This window comes from Panthera pardus, unplaced genomic scaffold, assembly GCF_024362965.1.
Source record: "Panthera pardus isolate Hobbes unplaced genomic scaffold, ASM2436296v1 HiC_scaffold_13, whole genome shotgun sequence".
In the NCBI taxonomy this organism is placed as follows: Eukaryota; Metazoa; Chordata; class Mammalia; order Carnivora; family Felidae; genus Panthera; species Panthera pardus.
Genome location: NW_026526688.1, coordinates 22,712,461 through 22,734,274, shown reverse-complemented (window position 1 = coordinate 22,734,274; position 21,814 = coordinate 22,712,461). Strand labels below are relative to the sequence as shown.

At 39.3% G+C, this 21,814-nt stretch overlaps 1 protein-coding gene and 1 long non-coding RNA gene across 2 annotated transcripts in view; one reads left to right on the top strand and one right to left on the bottom strand.

Moving 5' to 3' along the window:
- The first annotated feature begins 500 nt into the window (after positions 1–500).
- Positions 501–15,645, top strand: LOC109277215 (uncharacterized). Its single transcript, XR_002085040.2, has 3 exons — positions 501–582; positions 1,107–1,190; positions 15,458–15,645. It is a non-coding gene; the product is annotated as an uncharacterized LOC109277215 (long non-coding RNA).
- The window catches only part of MSR1 (macrophage scavenger receptor 1), an 81,243-nt gene continuing 67,827 nt past the window's right edge, over positions 8,399–21,814 (bottom strand). Inside the window, exons 9-10 of the mRNA XM_019466754.2 lie at positions 21,244–21,432; positions 8,399–8,944 (exon numbers count right to left, since the gene is read on the bottom strand). Of these exons, the coding sequence (XP_019322299.2) occupies positions 8,811–8,944; positions 21,244–21,432 (323 nt within the window). The 3' untranslated portion in view covers positions 8,399–8,810. The remainder of the gene's footprint in view (positions 8,945–21,243; positions 21,433–21,814) is intronic.

The window sequence follows — 21,814 nt, the reverse complement described above, 5'->3', positions numbered from 1 at the left end:
GAAGATGAAAAAAATGCTAAGCATGGAAAGGGTCATTGGCTTACTTTCATGCTAATTCATCACCAGGGTCATCGGGAGGCTTCAATCTGGATGTAGTGAGCTAAATCTATAGAGCAACAGAGGGGACTATCAGTTTCACCTTAAACGAGCCCATAATTGAGTTTAACGGATGCCTGGTATTATATACCACCAATCCCCTCAAGCCTCAAGATAACCAGCTTTTCTTCTAGCCACGATCATCGTTAGATATTACTTCCCTTTCCATGACTTTACAGGGGTTCCCAGATGCCTCTTAAATCCAATTAAAATCTCCTGAGTTGGAGTTTTTGTTCTTGGAGGGATTGATTTGTTTGTTTGCAGCTCTTGGTGTTCAGCTCAGGTTGTTCAGGTTCTATCCTTCTGTGGCCCTAATAAAATCCCCTCTGTGGCAAACCACATTTTTCCCCCCTTAGATCATAACCACTTCCTAAGAAGGGCTCAAGTCGCTTCCCTTTTGCTTTCTCGTTTTCTACTGCTCTGTAACTTTCCACAGCCTGTCCGGGTGAGCATGTGCTGTGTCAGATGCTGGCTGACCGACAATGAGTAAGTGCTTTGGATTAAGACTTTGGCAGGCATTCTTGAGGACTGGCCAGTTTGAGTCTAACAGCTTTTAAATTAAACCCCAAGCCTTTTCTGGAGCGAGAGGGGAAAGTAAAGAAAGGGGAGATGGGAGAGAACTACGTAAAGAGAGCAAACTACTCAGGAGAGGGATCAAATCTTTGGAAGGCAGAAGAAGCAGATTCATCTGGGAGTATTTTGGCCAAGGCTTCTTGATCTGGGATTTCAGCTGGGTTTCCACGTAGGATCAGTCTCTGTGAAAATTCCTCCTTCTTTCCCTTCTCTTTCTCAGAGCTTCTGTGGATGTCAAGAGCTGAGTGTCTACACCAAAGCCAAAGTCCGCCCCCAGGCGGCTTTGGAAAGTCCCCTTGTTTTATGTGTTTTTCAGTTTATAACATAATTCCTTCACTAAGTTAGACACAGCTGATTCACCCAGCATTTCTTCCTCCCTACAGATCTGAGTCAGTGAAAAGTTCTAGATACCCAGTAAACCCTCTGTTTATTTACAGGGCATTATCACAGTTTTAACCCTAACGAATCTATGATGTGTGGAGGTCTCGGAGCCACATCAAAATAAAAAGGGAACAGCCTAGGTAACAAAACCAACTACAAAATAATTCCATTTCTTTACTTTTTTTTTTTTTTTTAACCTTGTCAAATGTGGGGAGGCTAATAAATATGAGGACTGCCTGAAAATGCCTAACTTCTGACCTGTCAGGAATTCATGCTGTCATCTGGTCCTCACACGTACATCCGGAGGGTAACAAGGTCACGGATAAGCATTCCCACTTTCCGTGCTAGGGTTTGAGGACTAGAGGCTGACTTCCCTAGAGAACGTGCTGCCAGCACGAGGCAGAGCCCGGACAGAAATGGGGGTCTTCCCTTCCTGCCCGCTGCACTGACCACATCCCACGGCTTCCCAGAAACCTTCGTTCCTGAAATGACACAGCCGTCCTTGTTCGCGGAGAAGGCACTTGACCACTAATACTCAACTGTTTAAGTTCATCTCTACGAGAACATAAGCCACAGAGAATGCGATGTCTTTGTGCTTTATCTTAATGTGATGCAACTTTTCCCCCTATCAAGAAAACAATACCGTAATTCTATTTTAAAATGAAAAACACAACAATAAGAAATGCTTTTCTGTGGTCGTTATGTGAATGAGCATAGGTCAAGTTGACGGGTGGATTGCTGCCCCAAATATAATTTGAGCGCCCAGTCACTGGTAAAAAATTTTAGGATAAAGTTGTTCCTTTCAATTTCTCGATTTCCTTCCTACCGCAATGTGGAGTGAAAGTGTTTTTGAGCAGGAATTCAATTTAGAATTTGAGCACTAAGATAAAAATAATTGTCTGATACTACAGCTGCACAGCCTTTTTTTTTTCCCAACTCATTTGTTACCTTGTTTCTTTAGCATAAGATGTGTAAAAATACCAGAAACCCACTTACCTTCTCATTCAAATTTTTCAGCATATAATGAAGAGATGATTAACGGATTTGCTGTTCCTCAGATCTCTCTCGTTCTCTGTCTCCTTCCTTCCTTTTCTCTTTTTTGGTTCGAAACTTTCTCAGGTTATCCTTTTTATCCGGCAATCACTCTGGCAGCTGACTTGGATACAGGATTCATTAGCTTTCTAAAAGATAGGCCTGATTTCCCTAACAGGTGCTTATTCAGAATAGTAGCCCTTCTGTTTTCTGTATCACTGTATTCTGCCATAGAACCCTCAGAACGGGACGATTCGATGCAATTTAACAAAATAAAATAAATGAACAACTTACATCAGTCATCTTATCAGTCTTTTTAGGGTGATGTTCCAAGCATGAATCATCAAAGATTTGTTTTTTGTTTTTTGTTTTTTTTTAATTGCAATGTTTTACAGGTTTGGTTGAAATTAGTTGGCCCTAGGGAGGTTCATGATGGATGATTAACAAATACAGTTCAGTCTTGTTTTTCTCCCTAACCTAAAATTTAAAAGCATGCAATCCTAAAGCTTTTTATTCAGGAAACCCCAAAGAGCTTAAGGGTCACAACTGAATTTCAGAGTTATTGAAATAATGTAGTAAATACCCTTTTAAAAATTCTTGGCACAGTTGACATTTTTGTAGAAAAACCCACAGCACAAAGGTTTGATACTTTACCTAACTCTTAAAACCTGGGTCGATGTATTTTCCTCTCAGAGAGCCGTTGCCTTCAGAGAGCACAGTTCAATAGCCAAAGTAACTAAAAATAATTCCATCGTTTAGTTGTCTGCTTTATAAATCGGAAGAGACTCGGGGCACCTGGGTGGCTCAGTCGGTTGGACGTCTGACTTCGGCTCAGGTCATGATCTCACAGCTCGTGAGTTCGAGCCCCGCGTCGGGCTCTGTGCTGACCGCTCAGAGCCTGGAGCCTGTTTCAGATTCTGTGTCTCCCTCTCTCTCTACCCCACCCCTGCTTACACTCTGTCTCTCTCTCAAAAATAAATAAACATTAAAAAAATTAATATAAACTGGAAGAGACTCTAAATATCAAGGTCACAACTACAATTATTAAAGGCCCTACATTCTTCTGTGCATTTTTCTGCCCAAGGCCAATGTCTCAAAATCCAGAGCTAACTCTTCCTGTTTTCCCTTGAAGAGATGTGGCCTTCTGCACCGGGGGATTTGGGTTGCTGGTTAAGTAGTCTATGCCAGTCTACCGTTTTTGTGCCTGGTGCCATGACATCTGAGGTCAGCAGCATCAGCATTTTCGAAGGGAAGTTGGACAGGAGCGGAAAGAGTGCAAGGAGAAAATGAAACCATGTGGGTGAGCTGGAAACTGCATGTTTCTCACTGCCTGCAACTTGATGATCCAGGGGGCCTGCTGGAGAAGGTGATGAGTTCATCATGGAGTTCATGTATCCGGCTCAGGAGTGAGGGGATCTGAGGGAGGCTCCTGAAGGATCTTAGGAGCTACCGGTTCTGCTGTCCTGCAAATCTCGTAAGCTGGCAGAGCAGTGACGATCGGTATAGGCTTGGAACAGGCCCTGCTGTCACTGCAGTGACTTTTGGCACATAAAAAGAACAGTGGGGGCGCCTGCGTGGCTCAGGAGGTTAAACATCCAACTTGAATTTGGCTCAGGTCATGACCTCGAGGTTCATGAGTATGCGATTCATGTCGGGCTCCATGCCGACAGCGTGGAGCCTGCTTGGGGTTCTCGCTCTCCCTGTCTCTCTGCCCCTCCCCTGCTCTTTCTCTTTCAAAATAAATAAACTCTGAAAACAAAAATGAAGAAATAAGTGTCTCCTGCTAAACTCCCATTCAAAATGTCTTTTGAGGTCCATGATAAATCAATGCAGGGAAGTGAATTCTGGAAAATGTAGTTCTAGTATAGAACTACGACTCTCTCCTCTCTCTCTCTGTATATATATTTCTGGGATTTTTCAGTGCATGTTTTGGTCCATAGGATGGTATCCCACAGATACCTCAGGCTCTTCTTTCTTTTCCCCATTTTTTTTTTTCTTCCTGCTTCTCAGATTCAGTAGTTTTGATGGCCTGATCTTCAAGCTGGCTGGTTGTTTCCTTTGCTTGTTCATAGCTGCTGCTAAACTCTTCTACTGAATATTTTTGCTTTAGTAATTTAGGAGCTTTTTAGATCCAACATTCTGGTTTGGCTGTTTTTTCTCATTTTGTAATTTCCATCTTTTAATTGATATTCTCATTTTAATACAGTATTTCTGATTGCCTTAGTTGTCTTTTGTTTTTTTTTTAAATCATATTTAAGCAGTTGTTTTAAGGTCTTTGTTGAGTATGTCCAACATCCAGATTTCTCAGGGGCCATTTCTGTCCATTGATTTTGCTCCTTTCAGTGGGTTACTTCCCTGTTTCTTCTTATGCCTTGTCATTTTGGGTTGTTGTTGAACACTGGACCTTTGAATATCATAATGTGGTGACTCTGAAAAGCAGATTCTCTCCCTTCCCTATGGTTTGCTTTGTTTGTGTTTCTTGAAGGCTGTGGTAGTCTATTTGTTTAGTTACTTCCCTGAACTAATTCTGCAGAGACAGCATCCCTTGTTGTGCATGGTCACTGAAGTCTCTGTTCCTTAGCTTGTGTTTCATTAGTGTTTTTGAATGCTAGGAACTAGCACCCCCCAAATCCCCATAACCAACCAACCAAACAAACACACAAAACAGCAACAATAACAACAAAAGCTACCTCTCTGGTCTTGGCAGATGTGCATACATCTTGCCTTGGGCATGGACACAGTTTTCTACATTTCTCTGTGTACGTGGCTTTTTAAAAAATGTCCATAGAAACTCTTTCTGGCTTTTGTTAGCAAGCTTTATGCAGTCTATTGTATGTTTCGACTGTAACTTTTGGTGCCCGGCCCCTAAGGGGTGTTAAGTTTGCAGAGTTTTTGATCAAGGCATGCTGCTTTTCCAGCTTGTTTCAAGCGAGGCACAGCAGAGACGAACGCTGGCATTAGTCCTTCAGGAACAACTCAGACGAGTTAGAACTGACATACACAATCATTTGCGGAGAAGGTTCGCCCTGCGTCTTTGGAATCGGGGACCAGGGCCCCAGACTCAGAATGTAGGCTGTGGTAGTCTGAAGTCCAAATCCAAGGGTGGGTAGGACAAGGGTGAGTAGAAATGTTCCAAAACTTCCCTGCTGTTTGGAAGTTGCCTTTCTCTTGACTCTGCATTTGCTTAGTTGCTGTAAAATCTTGACTGTGTTCCAGAGTCCTGACGAGGTTGGTTCTGACAGTTTGTACTTGGTTTTCAATGTTTCTGTGGGGAATGAGCTCATGGAGTCATTCTACCATTTTGCTGACGTCATGCTCCCTCATTTTTCTTTTTGATTAAGTAAATATTCTAAATAATAACCTATACCTAAAACAGGTCTTTCGTTAAGAGATAGAAGCATAAAAATAACTTTTGTAAATGACATAACTAAACTTCTAAATCTAGAGTACCCTGTAAAACAAAAGAGCTGGTAAATACCAGATGGGAATAGTGTTGTGATGTGACAAGAAGACTGATTCGATTAAACAAAACCACTTAAAGATATGGTACCTAACATTCACTAAAGAAAAAATAGAGTTAAAATGTCAGGCTATGCTGTGGTTATATGCCTGATAGAAAGGTATATCTAGTGCCAAACAGTGATTCCTAAAATTCCTATATTCCATTCCAATGTGTTAAAAAATATCTCAACATAAAAATCTCCTAATTGTACTTTCTCTGGAAACACTGTTAATGGTCTACCTCATAACCATTCACTTCTTCCTGCTCTCTGCCAGAACAGGGATTTCATTTAGTTAACATGGGCCCCTGAGCTTTCATGAACCTTGAGCTTTTCCAACTCTGGAGAATGAATAATTCTTTTTTTTTTTTTTTTTAATTTTTTTTAGTCTTTATTTTTGAGAGAGAGAGAGACAGAGTGTGAGCAGGGGAGGAACAGAGAGGGAGACACAGAATCCAAAGCAGGCTCCAGGCTCTGAGCTGTCAGCACAGAGCCCGACACAGGGCTCGAACTCACGAATTGTGAGATCATGACCTGAGCCGAAGTCCGACGTTTAACTGACTGAGCCACCCAGGCGCCCCCATGAATAATTCTTATTATGCAAATCCAATGATGCTAAGTTTGTATCTCTTGTCAGTGACTGGCTTAGATATAAGTATAAATGCAATCCTCAGCACACATAAATTACTGAGGTTTCAAATATTCCATTCCCCCTTAATCACAAATATTACTATATGATTTGTGACAGGTATATGCCTTCATCAAATCTTTTGAATACAGACTATCATAGTTCATAAGGTTTTGCAAAACTGGAGGCTTTTACTTGAAATTATTTATTCAGGCAACTGAGGTAAAATATATTTGGTTCTCAAATATCAACTGGCATTCCTATTTTCTACCTCCCTTTCCTTTCTTTCTGTTTCTTCCTTAATTTTTTTTTTTTTTAATTAATTCACACTGCACTTATTTTGATGCTAGATGGCTAGACAAGTAGGATGCAATGATTGTGGTCAGGTGTTCTTTCTTTTTCTTTCTTCCTTTCTTCCTTCTTTCTTTCCTCCCTCCCTCCCTTCCCCCCTCCCTCTCTTCTTCCTCCCTTCCTTCCTCCCTCCCTTCCTTCCTTCACCAAATCACAAAGTACTGCTTCTTGAAGGAGATAATGCAATTTAGCATTCCAAAGTAAAACTCCCAAATATATTGGCACAATTAAGCCCATTTCTAGACTGGACGGAGTGTAATGGATTACCTCAATTACAAAAAGGCCTGTCTTGGTTTTCAAGAAACAAATGTCTATACCTCCATGGACAATAAGTATCTATACAGTCGACAGTACAGCACACACACCCATAGGCACTGATCTCATACATCTCATATAGGCTGATATGCAAAGGATTCTTTTTTTAAAAATAAGTTTATTTATTTTGAGAGAAAGAGACAAAGTGAGAGGGAAGGTGAAGAGAGAGAGGGAGACAGAGAATCCCAAGCAGACCTCATGCTGTCAGTGCAAAGCCCAACGTGGAGCTCGATCAAACGAACCACGAGATTGTGACCTGAGCCGAAATCAAGCATCCAAAGTTGGATGCTTAACTGACTGAGCCACCCATGTGCCCCAAGGATTCTTTTTCATACCATCTTGTTTCCCATATGAAGGAAATACAGTGCAGTTGAGCACAAGGAATTAATAACCAGATGAATGCAGAGCGAGGCTCTAGAGACAGTCTGTCTACCTTGAGAATCCATTCTCTTAGTCACAATTACCCTGGAGAAAATCATCCTGTTTAACAAGCAGAAGGACATAACGTGGTAAAAGGCCATTTTCAGCAGGCCATTTCCAAGACAACATTTTTGCCTTTGCAAGTGAGAAGTAGGGAATCTACTACGTGGTTACCATTTGTGAAGTGAGACTTCAGGCTATGAAAAAATACATAAGCCCTTTTTTGCTTATCACCATTACAGAGGGAATGGTAGAGCCATTCCATAGTAGTACCACTATCTAATCATGTGTCCCTCTGGGTTGGGCTTAGGAAACTTGAAAGAGTATGTTCTTCTCAGGGCTCGATTGGATTTGGCTTGGCTTAGATAGCAGTCACTGGTCTTTCTGGCTGTATACTTAGTAGGATACAGGCCCTGGGTTCCTGGTGGCCTTTCACACTCTAAGACAGACTAGACCTGCATAGACAGACCTGTAGGGTCACTGACCCTTTATCTCTTTATCTCTCTTTATCTCTCTGTCTTACCTCTCTTTTGCTGGTTGTAACCATTGAGGGACTTCATGAAAGATTCCAAAGAAGGGTGGCTGAAACTTGCTTCTGTGCTCAAGACATGTGCATGCTATTATTTAAAATAGAATGATTGCATGTATTTACATTTCAAACACAGTGTCTTAGAATTATAACAACTATTCAACTTAATTTAAAATGCATAACAAACTGAGCTCCATGTTGAAAACGACATGTTTGATCCACCAATTATCCACACACATATAGTGATGGCGGTCTGTACCTTTTCTCACATGCTCTGCTTTGAACTAATTTACGGTTCAGACAAAGTAACAAACAAAAAGTAAAACTGTCAATACATGAACACGTAAAATAATCGTGTTGTTTTTCTTTATCATCACATTACTGACCTGTATTGACCTGTAAATCTCCTGATAAGTTTTTCATCATGGCCAAAGTATGTCACGAACATTGCTCTCTAACAGCCAAGTTATTGCACATTCAGAGAATTTGATGGCCGGGTAAAATTTTTCCTCAACAAATGTGTATGGTTAGAGATTTTGCGAACTCGGCACAAAAAACCTCTTCCCAATCCTCTCATTATTAAGACAGTAATTTAATTAAAATCAACTCAAAAGATTACAGAGAAGACAAAAATGACAAAACTTGTCATCTTGTGAAGGTATCAGCTGAGGTCAATGATTGGAAGGTGTTTCCATTATCATTGGCATTTATAATCCAGGAGCCTTAGACTTTAATCCGTTCCTTTTGATGCATGTCGTTATGTTAGAAATTCCATTTAAAAACCTAAAGAAGTTGAAATGGTTTAAATATAGACATATAGGAAGTGTGACGGCGTTCAGTATGTTTAACCAGTGATTTTAAACAATTCCTTTTCTTTAGACAAGATTCCTAATCTCTTAAACATTCACTGGACTGATTTTAATGCAGCAAACTTATAAAATCATTTTGCAACAGTGGTTTCATAAATGTGGAAGAAAACAAAACATTACAAAACGCAAGTGACTCCAGCATCTTCAGAGTGTGAACAGACTCTCGCACCCCACTGTTTAATTTTACATTCTTCGATAGATGATTCTCTCCCAAAACAAAACACTTCATTCAGCCAGATTGGACCGGTACCTGAAGAAACCAGATACAAATGCATCAGTAAACACGGTCTGGGGTTGATGTCTGAATGGGACAAAAACATTAATTGACCCTCTAACTTAAGACAAAGGTGCTGCTTATTATCTACATCCAAGTGCCGTGCTTTCTATTTGGATTCAAAAATTAATCTGCCCCGGAAAACCTGATATTCTGTCACTGTGTAAACTAGTAAGAGTACAACGGAGTAAGATCTATACCAAAGGTATATCCACAGCTCTATGAAATCACAGATAAAAGAATGATTGGTTTTAACAGATTCATTTTATTTTTAGAAATAAGAAGGGAAATAAGCTTTGCTAATCATAGGTATGTGCAATGACCTGATGGTCTGAGGCCATCTGTATGAGGCATTCTCTGAAACATTAACAGGTACTGGAGTTCTTTTCTTAGCTTCTGGTGTAATGCTATTTACGTGTGCCTGGCTTACCAAATATATTACCTATTTTTTTTTTTTTTTAATTTACATCCAAATTAGTTAGCATATAGTGCAACAATGATTTCGGGAGTAGATTCCTTGGTGCCCCTTACCCATTGAGCCCATCCCCCCTCCCACAACCCTTCAGTAACCCTCTGTTTGTTCTCCATATTTATGAGTCCCTTATGCTTCGTCCCCCTCCCTGTTTTTATATTATTTTTGTTTCCCTTCCCTTATGTTCATCTGTTTTGTCTCTTAAAGTCCTCATATGAGTGAAGTCATAAGATTTTTGTCTTTCTCTGACTAATTCCACTTAGCATAATACCCTCCGGTTCCATCGGCAATCAAAAAGCATATTATCTATTTTTAATTAAACTAAGTCTAATACAATCAGCAAAGGGCTTACAAACTATCCTGCAAAAAGACCATGGGTTATTAATTGCAAACACAGACAAACAACAACAAAATGACAGAGCTAATACTCTCTTTATCTTGAACTCTTCCCCAGACACATTAAAGGGTAAATGGCCATCAGCAGTAGGCTCCTCGGAAGATATTTAACCAACTAAATACACAGACTTCACTGCCACTTTCAAGAGAAGGACATTATTCTATCAATGAATAAGGAAAACAACTGCTTTTTGAAAGGAATCCATGCATGCCAGGAGAAGCTCATTTGAAAAATAATGTTTAGAAATGTTTTCCTGGTACACTCTAAAGATTTTCTGTGAGTGTCACATTTAAAAATTCCCCTTTCTTTTACACGTAAGAAATGGAACCTTTGAAAGACTTCTAAATGAAAGATGTGGGGTTTTGTTAAATATACATAATGCAAACCTCCTGATGTGTTTTTAAGGACATTTCATGCTATCAAGAAACTGATGATTTAGCAGCTAAATTTCCAGAAACCCCTTAGCAAGTCTGGTGGATGGTAAATAAATATCTTAATACCGTCAGCATAATCAATAATACATTTTCTTCAATTCAGATCAATGTGATGTTGAAAGGTTCTCTTTCGGTCAAAGAGCTATATAAAACATAATTAGAAATCACTTCAGCTTAGAAACAGACCTTGTGACTTATAAAACACGGTATTAAGTGAAGACTTTTTTTTTTTTTCAAAGAGGCCTCTATAATGGCATACATAATGACATTACTCATGCTGATTTTTCAAATATTCTATGAGTTCAATAAATAAAAGTTTATATACATGGTGAGTGATGTGCATAATAATATAGTGGTGTGTGTACATATGAATAAGTTACAAATATTGGGAATTTTGGAACCACTTTGTGGATAACATTTGACCTAACTTAAAAAAAAATGGAGAGAGGTTTTCCACATGTATAAAAGAAGTTATTCCATAGAGTGGGGGCGCAAGGTAATGCTTGATGTATTACAACAGTCACCAGGATCCTGTCATCTAAAACACAAAGTACATTAATGAGGGGAGAGCAATCAAGGGGAAGCCTGTATAGAAAGCCAGGACCATGTTTACAATACTCTGAATTGTATATTGTGAGTCGCCAAAAGAAGTGACATCATTGGGGCACCTAGGTGGCTCAGTGGGTTGAGAGACTGCCTCTTGATTTTGGCTCAGGGTCATATCTCACAGTTGGTGGGTTTGAGTCCCGCACCGGAATCTGCCCTTAGTGTGGAGCCTGCTTGGGATTCTCCTTCTCTCCCCTCTCTGCCCCTCCCCAACTCACTCTCTCTTTCTCTCTTAAACTTAAAAAAAATATATATTTTTAAATGTTATCATCAGAACTACATTTTAGACACGTATATCTGACAGAAATGTAGAAGTTGGATTAAAGAAGAAAGTAAACTAGAAGGACAGTTAATAGGATGTGTATGGAGAGATTTTTCTCTGAAGACTTGTGTTTTCATTTACTCTCAGAATTAGATAGGAAATGTTTATTTCCACCTATAATAAAATTGGGGCATTCTCTTAATCTTTGGATAATTTGTGCCTCTACTAGAAAGATCCAACCATGAGACAAAATTATATTTGGGTTCACGTTCTCAAGGTAATTCGGAACACTGCATTGTTCAGTTCATATAGTAGTAATTAAATCATTCGGGCCCAAACAATATTTCTATTAGAAAAGAAAGGTTTTCCTGGGCTGCTCAATTATAAAAGTAGTAACCTGAGAACTCAAGTATATTTTGAAATGTTTATAACCATATTGAGCCTGTTTGACTTAAAATTTTAAGGCAGATAAAAAAGAAAAAGATTAGGGGAATATGACCTCAAAATCAGAAACCTTGCCAGGAATACATTTTTGTTCCCAAGGGGCTCTTACAAGGTATAGCCCCATCTTTTTTGTGTTTGTGAGTGTTCGTATGTGTGGGCGTGTCTGCACACGTGTGCTTCCTTGTAAATGTATAAAGTCTATCTAAATTTTTTGGAAGCCCCAAAGGGACTCAAAAATATCTGCAAATAATCACAACTGCACAAATCGTGGAGCTCTGCCCATGTCCACGTAGAAGAGAGCCAAAACAGTGGGACATTTCTACATTGTGTCTATTACACATACAGACATTCATAAAGTGTATCAACAAATGTAAGTAAAACTTTTGGGGACAGCATGGGTCTGTCATAACGGGAGCCCAAGAGGATGGCTCTATGAGTCTCTGTTCCAGGGCAATGTGATGCGTTCACTCCTCACGTTGTAGGTTCAGTCACTGGATTTCGATCTCAGCAGTGCAGACATTTCACAATCCGGGGAAAAGAGAATTAAGAATGAGAATCCCTCCCCTCCGGTGGCTGGAGCACCAGCAGGACAGCCTCGCAGGGGTAGCACAACACGGAAAAGAGTCCATTCATGTGCTGATATGTGAACACAAATATTGAGCAGCCTCCGTAAAGGAAGTCACAAATGTCAGAATGCCAAAGCTGTAGTAGTAATCGTGAACATTTAAGCCCACTCTGTGACGAATTAATGATGTGGCTGAAAACGTTCCAAGTACTTTTAATCTGTTATCTCATTGAGTCCTCAAATAACCTTAAGAAGTTAAGTGCTCTTCTAGTGCCATTTGACTGTTGAGGAGAGGGAAAATCGAAGAGAGTAAGTAAGTTGGGCCAAGGTCATGTAGCTAATTTCCACCCTGCATCTGCGTGGAGCCAGTGCCTTTAAAAAATGATTCACTGCAATCCCCTGCGTCGTTAGAGTCAGTCGTTCAGCAGATCTGTTTTGCCTGCCTCCCTGAACGAAGGGAATCGAAATCCGTTCCTTCTTGCACTGACTTCCAGCTTATGTTTTACAGTAGATGAGGCAACTGAGATCACATACGTAATCGGCAGCAGAGTTGATACCCGTATCTAGAACCCCTACCTCCTATTCCGGTGCTTTTTCCACCAAGGACCCGGATATGATAGACATATTGGGCGATTCAGTAACTCTGGTCTTTAGCGATGTAGAAAAGATTCAGCCACAGTGAACATCCTAGGTCTTTTCTACACCTGATGTTTAAAATTTACGTCTTCTAATAACGCTGTAAAATAATGGCGGTTATCTCCATTTCACAGGTACATCAACTGAGACTCAGGAAAAATGTTTGCGTTTATCAAAATAACAGAATGACACCAAGAGACAGAACATGATGACATTTAAGACTAGGTACAATTCACTGACTGCACAGAAGCCCAAAGAGAGTTATAAAAATAATTTTCACAGATTTGTTTTAATTTTATATTAATATATTCAGGACTATTGAGCCTAAGGGAAACATGTGTTTAATATGCATCTTTCCATCTCATTCCAAATTGTTTTCTGCATTAAAAATTAATTCAAACGTAGCATAAGATTCATAAAATTTTACCTTGATGTAAACCTCAAAGATTAAAAAACAAATTTTATTTTTATTTCTTTACATAATAACTATTCCACAAGGAATTTGGATGCTGCTGCCGTCGCTGTTATTGTTTGTCTCTGAACTTTCTTTCTGGCTAGTGGGAAATTATGCAAAATTGAGGTGTTCAGTTTATTTTATACTCCTATCTATTTGTCATCCATCTATCTATTTATCTACCTAACCACGTACACATCTACAATTCCCTTTACCATTCGGGGGCTGGAAGGAGAGCAAATTGACTGATTTTGTGTTTCCAAAAGCAGACAGCTATCACTGTGTTGTCCACGGCTTCTGAAATTTTATGAGTTTGGTTTGTGATGCCTGGGAATATGCTCAACCGATGATGTCATTCCCTCATAATCTCTTCTTAAAAAATTACAGATAGGGATATCTGTTTCAAAGATTCAGATTTAATCTGCTGTCCAGTCCCTCACCACTTTTCTGGGAAACAACAAACACCAAAAAGGTGATCATATTTCATGAGAGGTAGTATAGTGATGAGATTTCAGAGCAGCTGCCGAATAGGTGTGTGAGAAGCAAAAACCGCTGTTGGTTAAAAGTCTGAATGAATTTTAATTAAATCTAGTCATGGCTGGGTGATTTCAATCTGGATTACTTTAAAGACTTCTAGTTGTGGGGCGCCTGGATGGCTCAGTCGGTTAAGCGTCCGACTTCAGCTCAGGTCATGATCTCCGGGTCTGTGAGTTCAAGCCCCACGTCGGTCTCTGTGCTGACAGCTCAGAGCCAGGAACCTGCTTCAGATTCTGTGTCTCCCTCTCTCTCTGCCCCTCCCCCACTCACATTCTGTGTGTCTCTCTCTCTTTCAAAAATAAATAAACAATAAAAATTAAAAAAAAAAAAGACTTCTGGTTGAGAAGTCAACAACTTCTTCAAGAAAAAAGCCTTTTGTTTTGTTTTTTGGTGAGGTTAAAAATCAAAGGTGGAAACGGAATGGGAATCAGAATTGAGAATGGGTAAACTTAGACTGTAGTTGTCAATTCTAGTTTAGTGGTTCTGAAGAAGACACACATTTTCCCTGTTTCAGCATAGATGCAGAATAAGGAGGTGGGCTGATATAGCTCTGGGATTTCATTTACCTTTAAAATTCTGTGATTCTAAGATTTTAAAGAAGCTCTTTGGAAATTCTTCAAGATAACGAACTTAGAAGGATATTCTGTCTAGCGGAAAGAAATAGGTTAAGGTGCAAATCTTGTCTCCCCCCCACAACCACCATAACCATTGAGCAAATTTGGGCAGGTTTTGTGACAGCTCTGTTAAGTTGACTGACTTTCTCTATGCAGACTGGGGCTATAATATCTATTCTCACAGGCAACGTGAGCACTAAGTGATATCGTATAGTGTGTACTTGATTAACAATATTACCCCATACTTCGTATTGTCTTTGTTACCATAAGTAACAAAACAGATGTGTTAAGAACTCAGTGGGCTCCAAATCAGGTTCCATAATACCCAGCAGCCAAACATCTACCTTTTATTTTATTTATTTTTTATTTTTATTTCCATTTATTTTTTAATTTTTTTATTAGAGAGAGAGAGAGCATGAGTAGGGGAGCGGGGCAGAGGGAGAGAGAGAAAGAGAGAATCTTAAGCAGGCTGCATGCTCAGTGCCGGGGCTCGCAGGGCTTGATCCTGTGACCCTGGGATCATGACCTGAGCCCAAATCAGGAGTTGGATGTTCAACTGGTTGAACCACCCAGTGGCCCTAAACATCTACATTAAAAAAAATTTTTTTAACGTTTATTTATTTGTGAAGGAGAGAGAGACAGAGTGTGAGTGGGGGAGGGGCAGAGAGTGAGGGAGACACAGAATCCGAAGCAGGCTCCAGGCTCCGAGTTGTCAGCACAGAGCCTGATGCGGGGCTTGAACCCACAAACCCTGAGATCACGACCTGAGCCCAAGTCAGACACTCAACCGACTGAGCCACCCAGTGTACCTAAACATTTACATTTTAAAACTTCCAGTGGGCAGGGGTCAGTCTGTAAGAATTTGAGTTCTGAGTCACTGATATATCTTATATTTGAGATTTTACTCGCATTCACTGAAGGGTCAGTTCAGAGGTACAGTGATATTTTTGATCTCCTTCCATTTATTCTTGTAATTTAAAAACTTCCACTTGGAAAATTGATTATGAAATGTGAAAGGGGTAGTAAAAAAAAAAAAAAGATGATATTTATGTTTAGAATTTTCTTTAGTTTCTGCTTTCACGTTTGGAGCGGCAGCGCAAACTCCTGTAAACTTAGAAGACGAGTTGGCTACCCCAATCCAGCTCCAGCTTTCTGCATCAGCTAGAACTGATGGGACAAACTCCTGGAGCACCACCATGGTCGGTAAAGCTCGTTCAAGTTCGCTGCTGGGAGGCCACTGGAACAAGAGACTGGAAAGCCTGGCAGGCAGAGAAGTGACTCCCTCACCCTGCACTGCCCTGTGCAGTGACCAGGAGCCACTCAGTGCTTCCTTAAGTTTAACCTTTTGGTGTACTCAAAAAAAAAAAAAAAAAAAAAAAAAAAAAGAACATTCCACTGTATGCAAAAGGTGCATCCAAATAAAAGAACCTATTTAAAGGAGTGAGCTTTAAGCTTTATTCCTATAAAACATTTTGCCTGCAGCTGCAAAAGTAATTGTTTTTAAAGCTAACAAGGATTATCTTGGGTAAGTCAGGTTTGCTGTTTTAAAACCAGAAGGGGGAGGAGGGGAATGACTATGTCCAGAATTGTGTTTTTTTCTTTAAGGGGGAAAATACAAAGGGTATAAACTTTTTTCTTCTTGTTTTAGTTCTGGGAGTAATGTACAATATAGTGTTGATCTGATTTTTCTTACTTCCCCAGGGAACAAGTAATTAAAACCTGAATGCATCTCTCTCTTTCTCTCCCCTATGCCCACCTCCACTCATATTTCTAAGTTTCCTTTCCAGTCTCTATCCTGCGTTCGGAATTGCCTTTTCTTTTCCTCCTGAGTGGAGGAGTTGAAACAGCTTCACATAAAGAGGTTGTTTGCCGTGTCTAATCCCAAATCCGCTTACAATGTAAGCCCGGTTCTTAAAATACAACGTACAATGAAGCAGATCATGAAATTTATTGCTCAGGGTCTTTTTCTTCAGAACAAATAACCTCAGTTCTATTATGTCTCCCAGATCAGCTTGCTTCCTTATTTTAAAATTCTCATAATCATCGTTCAATTGTTTGGTATTGAAGTATCCACAGAGAGGTGAAAAGAGCAGGGTCTTGAGAAGAGTGAGGACAGGGTCGGCTTCCCCACAGAAGACACTCCTGCAGTCACACTTCTGTGGAGTACAAAGTCACATTCAACTTTGAGCCCTGGAATACCCCTGATGTCATCGACAATATGGTACTGATCCTTTCAAAGAGGATGGCAAATACCTTTGGAATGATACAGTTGGAGCCGTTGCTTACAGTGATCTATGCCACCATATTGAGCGATGCTATGAGCCAGGCTTTGTGTTGAGTACTTTCTGTATGCCAACTCATTTAAGATTCAGAATAAATCTGATGGGGTTGGTGCTATGATTCTCATTTTATTGGGGGAAAAAATACAATCTGAGACAGAAGTAGCAGAGTTAAGGTTTCATCTCATATCTCCTCAGTTATAAAATTCTTAGTCTTTCCAATTCACTTCAGTAGGCAATTAAGAATGTTAAAGGAAAACAAAATTCAGACATGCCTGGTTGTTTCATTATAACAACACTCTAGTATCATGTATAGAATCACCAACTACCGTGAAAACACAGCCTCACTAAAAACGGACCCTCATCTTCGAGAAGTAGTCAGTTATCCAAACAAAATATGAGAGAACTGTCTCCATACAGCCCAATGATGCATTTCACATTAGACTAAATTCTATTGTTTTATTACTTATTTAAATGGAAAACATATTCTTGCCAGGATTTCAGAATACTTATTTCTGTCTTTTCTTAATCCCTGAAGATACAAGCAGGAAGAAGGGCTATGGGGACAAGAATACTTTACTTGTGAGAGTAGGCCTTAATGTTAATGCAAGCTTAAGACATCTCTAACTTTGTGTTTACCACCTATGTTTGGTAAACTCAAAGTAAACACTCAATGGAAAACAGCTTTGTACATCGTGATATTTATAGCAGCATTAACAACAACAGCCATATTATGGAAAGAGTCCAAATGTCCATCAACTGACAAATGGATAAAGAAGATGTGGTTTGTGTATATATATTTAGATATGTATATATACATGTGTATGTGTGTGTATATATAGTTTGTGTGTATATATATGTATATACATATGTGTGTGTGTGTGTGTGTGTGTGTATAATGGAATATTACTCAGCCATCAAAAGAATGAAATCTTGCTATGTGCAACAACGTGGATGGAACTAGAATGTACTGTGCTAAGCAAAATAATTCAGAGAAAGACAAGTATCACATGATTTCACTCATGTCGAACTTAAGAAACACGATGATGAACATAGGGGAAGGGAAGGAAAAATAAAATAAAAAGAGGGAGGCAAACCATCAGAGACTCTTAAATACAGAGAAAAAACTGAGGGTTGCTGGCAAGTGTTGCATCGAAGGGATGGGCTAAATGGGTGATGGGCATTAAGGAGGGCACTTACTGTGATGAGTACTGGGTGTTACATGTAAGTGACGAGTCAACTAAATTCTACCCCTGAAATCAATATTACACTATGTGTCAACAAACTAAAATTTAAATACAAACTTGCACAACAAGAGAAAAAAGCTTTTAAGTGTAGGGCAAGGCTTCATATTCAGTGAGGAAATGAAGCTGGGGAACAACATCTTGTTTGCTTTCCTTCCACAGATCATATTCTGCCAAACGTTACTCGTTTTCCGCGAATTACAGTACATATGCTACTGCTGTTGCTCTGAATTTGGTTTACCCTTTATAATAGATGAAAGGTTTACTTCAAGGTATAAGAGATTAATAAACTGCACCTACAGGGTTTGTTTCCTTTTTTTAATCATAGATTTTGTAATTTTTATTTGAGAGAGAGAGAGCGCATATGAGCAGGGGAGAAGGGCAGAGGGAGAGAGAGGGACACAGAGAATCTTAAACAGCCTCCATGCTCAGTGCAAAGTCTGACCCTGGGATCATGACCTGAGCCGAAATCAAGAGTTGGACACTCAACTGACTGAGCCACCCAGGCGTCCCACGGGGTGTGGGGCTTTTCCCTTCCCTTCCCTTCCCTTCCCTTCCCTTCCCTTCCCTTCCCTTCCCTTCCCATGTTTTATTATTTTTGAGAGAGCACAAGTAGGGGAGGGGCAGAGAGAGGGGGATAAAGGATCTGAAGTGGGTTCTCCGCTGAGAGCTGCGTGCCTGAGGTGGGCTTGAACTCACGAACCTTGAGATTATGACCTGAGCCCATGTTAGACGCTAAACAAACTGAGTCACCTGGGTGCGTGAGACTTGTTTCTTAAAGACACAAAGTTAAATGTCGCTCTGTATAATGTAAGCTATAAAATCACTCATCTTGAGGAAAGGTGAGTTTTCCCCCATTTTAGGATAGTTTTCTCTTTTTGGATTCAGTTATTCAGCTAGCCCATGTTTAAATTATCTGAAAAATGGCAAACTGTATTTCACTTGGTCAACAAAGGCACATCCTAATAATTCAAATAATCTACATGTTGTTATTCTTACAACTGAATAATTTTATCCATCTACCAGGTGAAGAAGTCACCATTGATGAAAATTGTATTTCATCCATTAAGCACTGTGGTTGTTCACTTCATAGATGCTAACAGTCATCTGAAATATTTTATATGATTAAATATTTGAAATAAATGGGCTTTCATGCTATTGGTCTTAGTTTCCACAGAAATAAATTCTCTCCTCATACGTTGTTGAAACCAAGGTTGGTAGCTCAGCCTTGCTAAATGACTGACTGATTCATTTGACTCTCCAGTGACCAAGAGTTGGGGATTTTTAAATTTTGTTTTCTTCTCTAGAAAAAACAATTATCTGGCTTATTGATATTTAAAACGTTTTGCTTTAGGAGGTACATTTTAGAGGTGCAAGAATGATTTTAGTCCCATACTTTCCAACCTGGGGAGAAAGTTCTGAAAACTTAGTAGAGATGGAACATATGGAAATTCCAAAGATGTATGGTTGTAGAAAATTATGGATCTTTTCTATTTCCTTTGTTTCTTTTGTTCAAAGCTGTAAGACACAAATTAAAAACTGGGGCCAGGGGCTGAGCCTAGGTACAGAAATTCTCGCCATCACCACACTCTTTTGTCTTATCTCACCTCTTCATATGAGACTAAATGATTTTTCTGACCCCTGAAGACTTTGGAACCTGGATCTCTGCTTAAATTTCTCTCTCTTTTTAAATGCTTATTTATTTTTGAGAGACAGAGAGACAGAAAGAGACAGGGAGACAGAGAATCCCAGGCAGGCTCTCAGCCACCCAGGCGCCCCAATTTATCTCTTCTTTTAAAGTTTATTTATCTTGACATACTCCCTTATTTTATTGCTATAGACAAAATAGCAGCATTACCAGATAATCTTATGTTTATAACTTTGCATGAAAATTCTTCTTGCCCATATCTAAAATAACACTTAATAAAATCAAGAAGGCCAATTTTTTTGGTCAACATCAATTTCAGAGAAACTAATTATGTATTTGTCAGATTTGTACAGTAAATAAGGAAAAAAATAGTGACTTTAAAAGTCTAATTTATATGGTTACTTTTTTCTAATCTCTTTATCATTTAGAATTGAAACGCTCATATGTTTAACTATACATAAAACCTGTTGTAAGGTACCCATTTAGGAAAAATAAATGAGACAGTAAAAATGTTAAGATGTATACATTCAAATACTTTTGGCCCCTGCAAATTTTCTTCCTAGCTCTTAAAAAAAAATTCTTTTTTAACGTTTATTGATTTTTGAGGGGGGGGGTGGTGAGGGGAGGGACAAAGAATCTGAAGCAGGCTCCAAGCTCTGAGCTGTCAGCACAGAGCCTGACATGGGGCTCAAACTCAAGAACTGCGAGATCATGACCTGAGCCGAAGTTGGACGCTAGGCCAACTGAGCCACCCAGGTGCCTCTCTTCCTAGCTCTTTAATACATTCATAGAGCAGGTTATGGAGTCAGCTGGGTAAAAATACACAAATATGCATGCAGCAACAGAATTACTCAGTGTTTTACGAACCTCAAATAGAGGGGAAAGTAACCTACCTCTTCCCTTATTTCTCATCACGTTTCTTAAAGGATTTAGAGAAATCATAAGGAGCAGGTAGGGAGAGCCTATGTAATCGCTTCTTTCTCTTTCATGGCTCCTCACTGTCCTTTTAGAATACAGGTGCTCCATCAGGGACCAAGGATAGATCTCACTGCTGTGGAACATGACTGCGAGGAAAATGCACAAGCCGGTGCCCGGCTCTCCAGTTCCGCAGAGGAGAGAATGTGAGCAAGCACAGGGAAATGCTCCTATGCCCCCAAGACCCGGATCCATAAACTGAGCTTCCCAGGACGGCCTATGGTTCACTTGTCCCTAGTTCTCCTCTTCTACTGCACCAATCACTATTTTCCTCTGGTGTTGTCTACTGAACCAAATGAGTCTAAACACCGTTTAAACACTAAAGATCGCCTGAGAGCGTATGCCATTTATTTTTAAGATCTATTTCTTTTCATTTCTACTTTCTAGGAAGGGATTTTGAAAAAAACTCCTACATAGGATATCTCTTCCTATTTTATATGTTCCTGCTGCTACTATATTCTATGTATTAGAGAGGGGCCAACATTTCATTAAAAAAAACTATATATACTATATATATATATATACACTATATACTGTATACTATATACTATAGTATATAGTATACTATATACTATAGTATATATATATATATATCATATATATATTTATATATATACTATATATAAAACTATATATACATATATAAAAAACTATACATATATATATACATATATATATATATATATATGAAATATATCTTTTAATTACCTTGTCCAAAGTAAGCTCCCTTATGCACAGCTTGAACACCTTGGTAACCCAAACTTCTACAGACGACCTGTCCACCTCGTAGCTCCCAGTGGTCATCACAGACTGTGCCCCAGTGGCCACTGTGGAAAATCTCCACTCTGCCCTCATGAGGACCGCTACCACCAACCAATCGTACGGTCTTAGGTGGAGCTGGAACAAAAGCAAGCAGGGGTTAATTATATATAACTATTGTTTTATAGTGCTTAAAAAATTGCCACATTTTTCCCCCAAGAAGTAGGACTACTGAAACAAATATTAAACTTTCTAGCACCACCTGTTGGTAAAGAGTTTAATTGCAGATATTGCATTAGTCAAAACTGAAGTCGAATTTCTTCGGTCTCAACACTTCTATGAGTGACATATACAATTTATATAAGTTACATATATGAGAACACTTCAAATATTATGCCCCAAAGACTTTAAAATTCAACATCTAAAAGTTTATTAATATGCTAAAGACTTTTCATACTACTTAGTAAAAATAATAACAAATTGGTTATTTTCTTGCCACATTAACACACAAACGGGAACA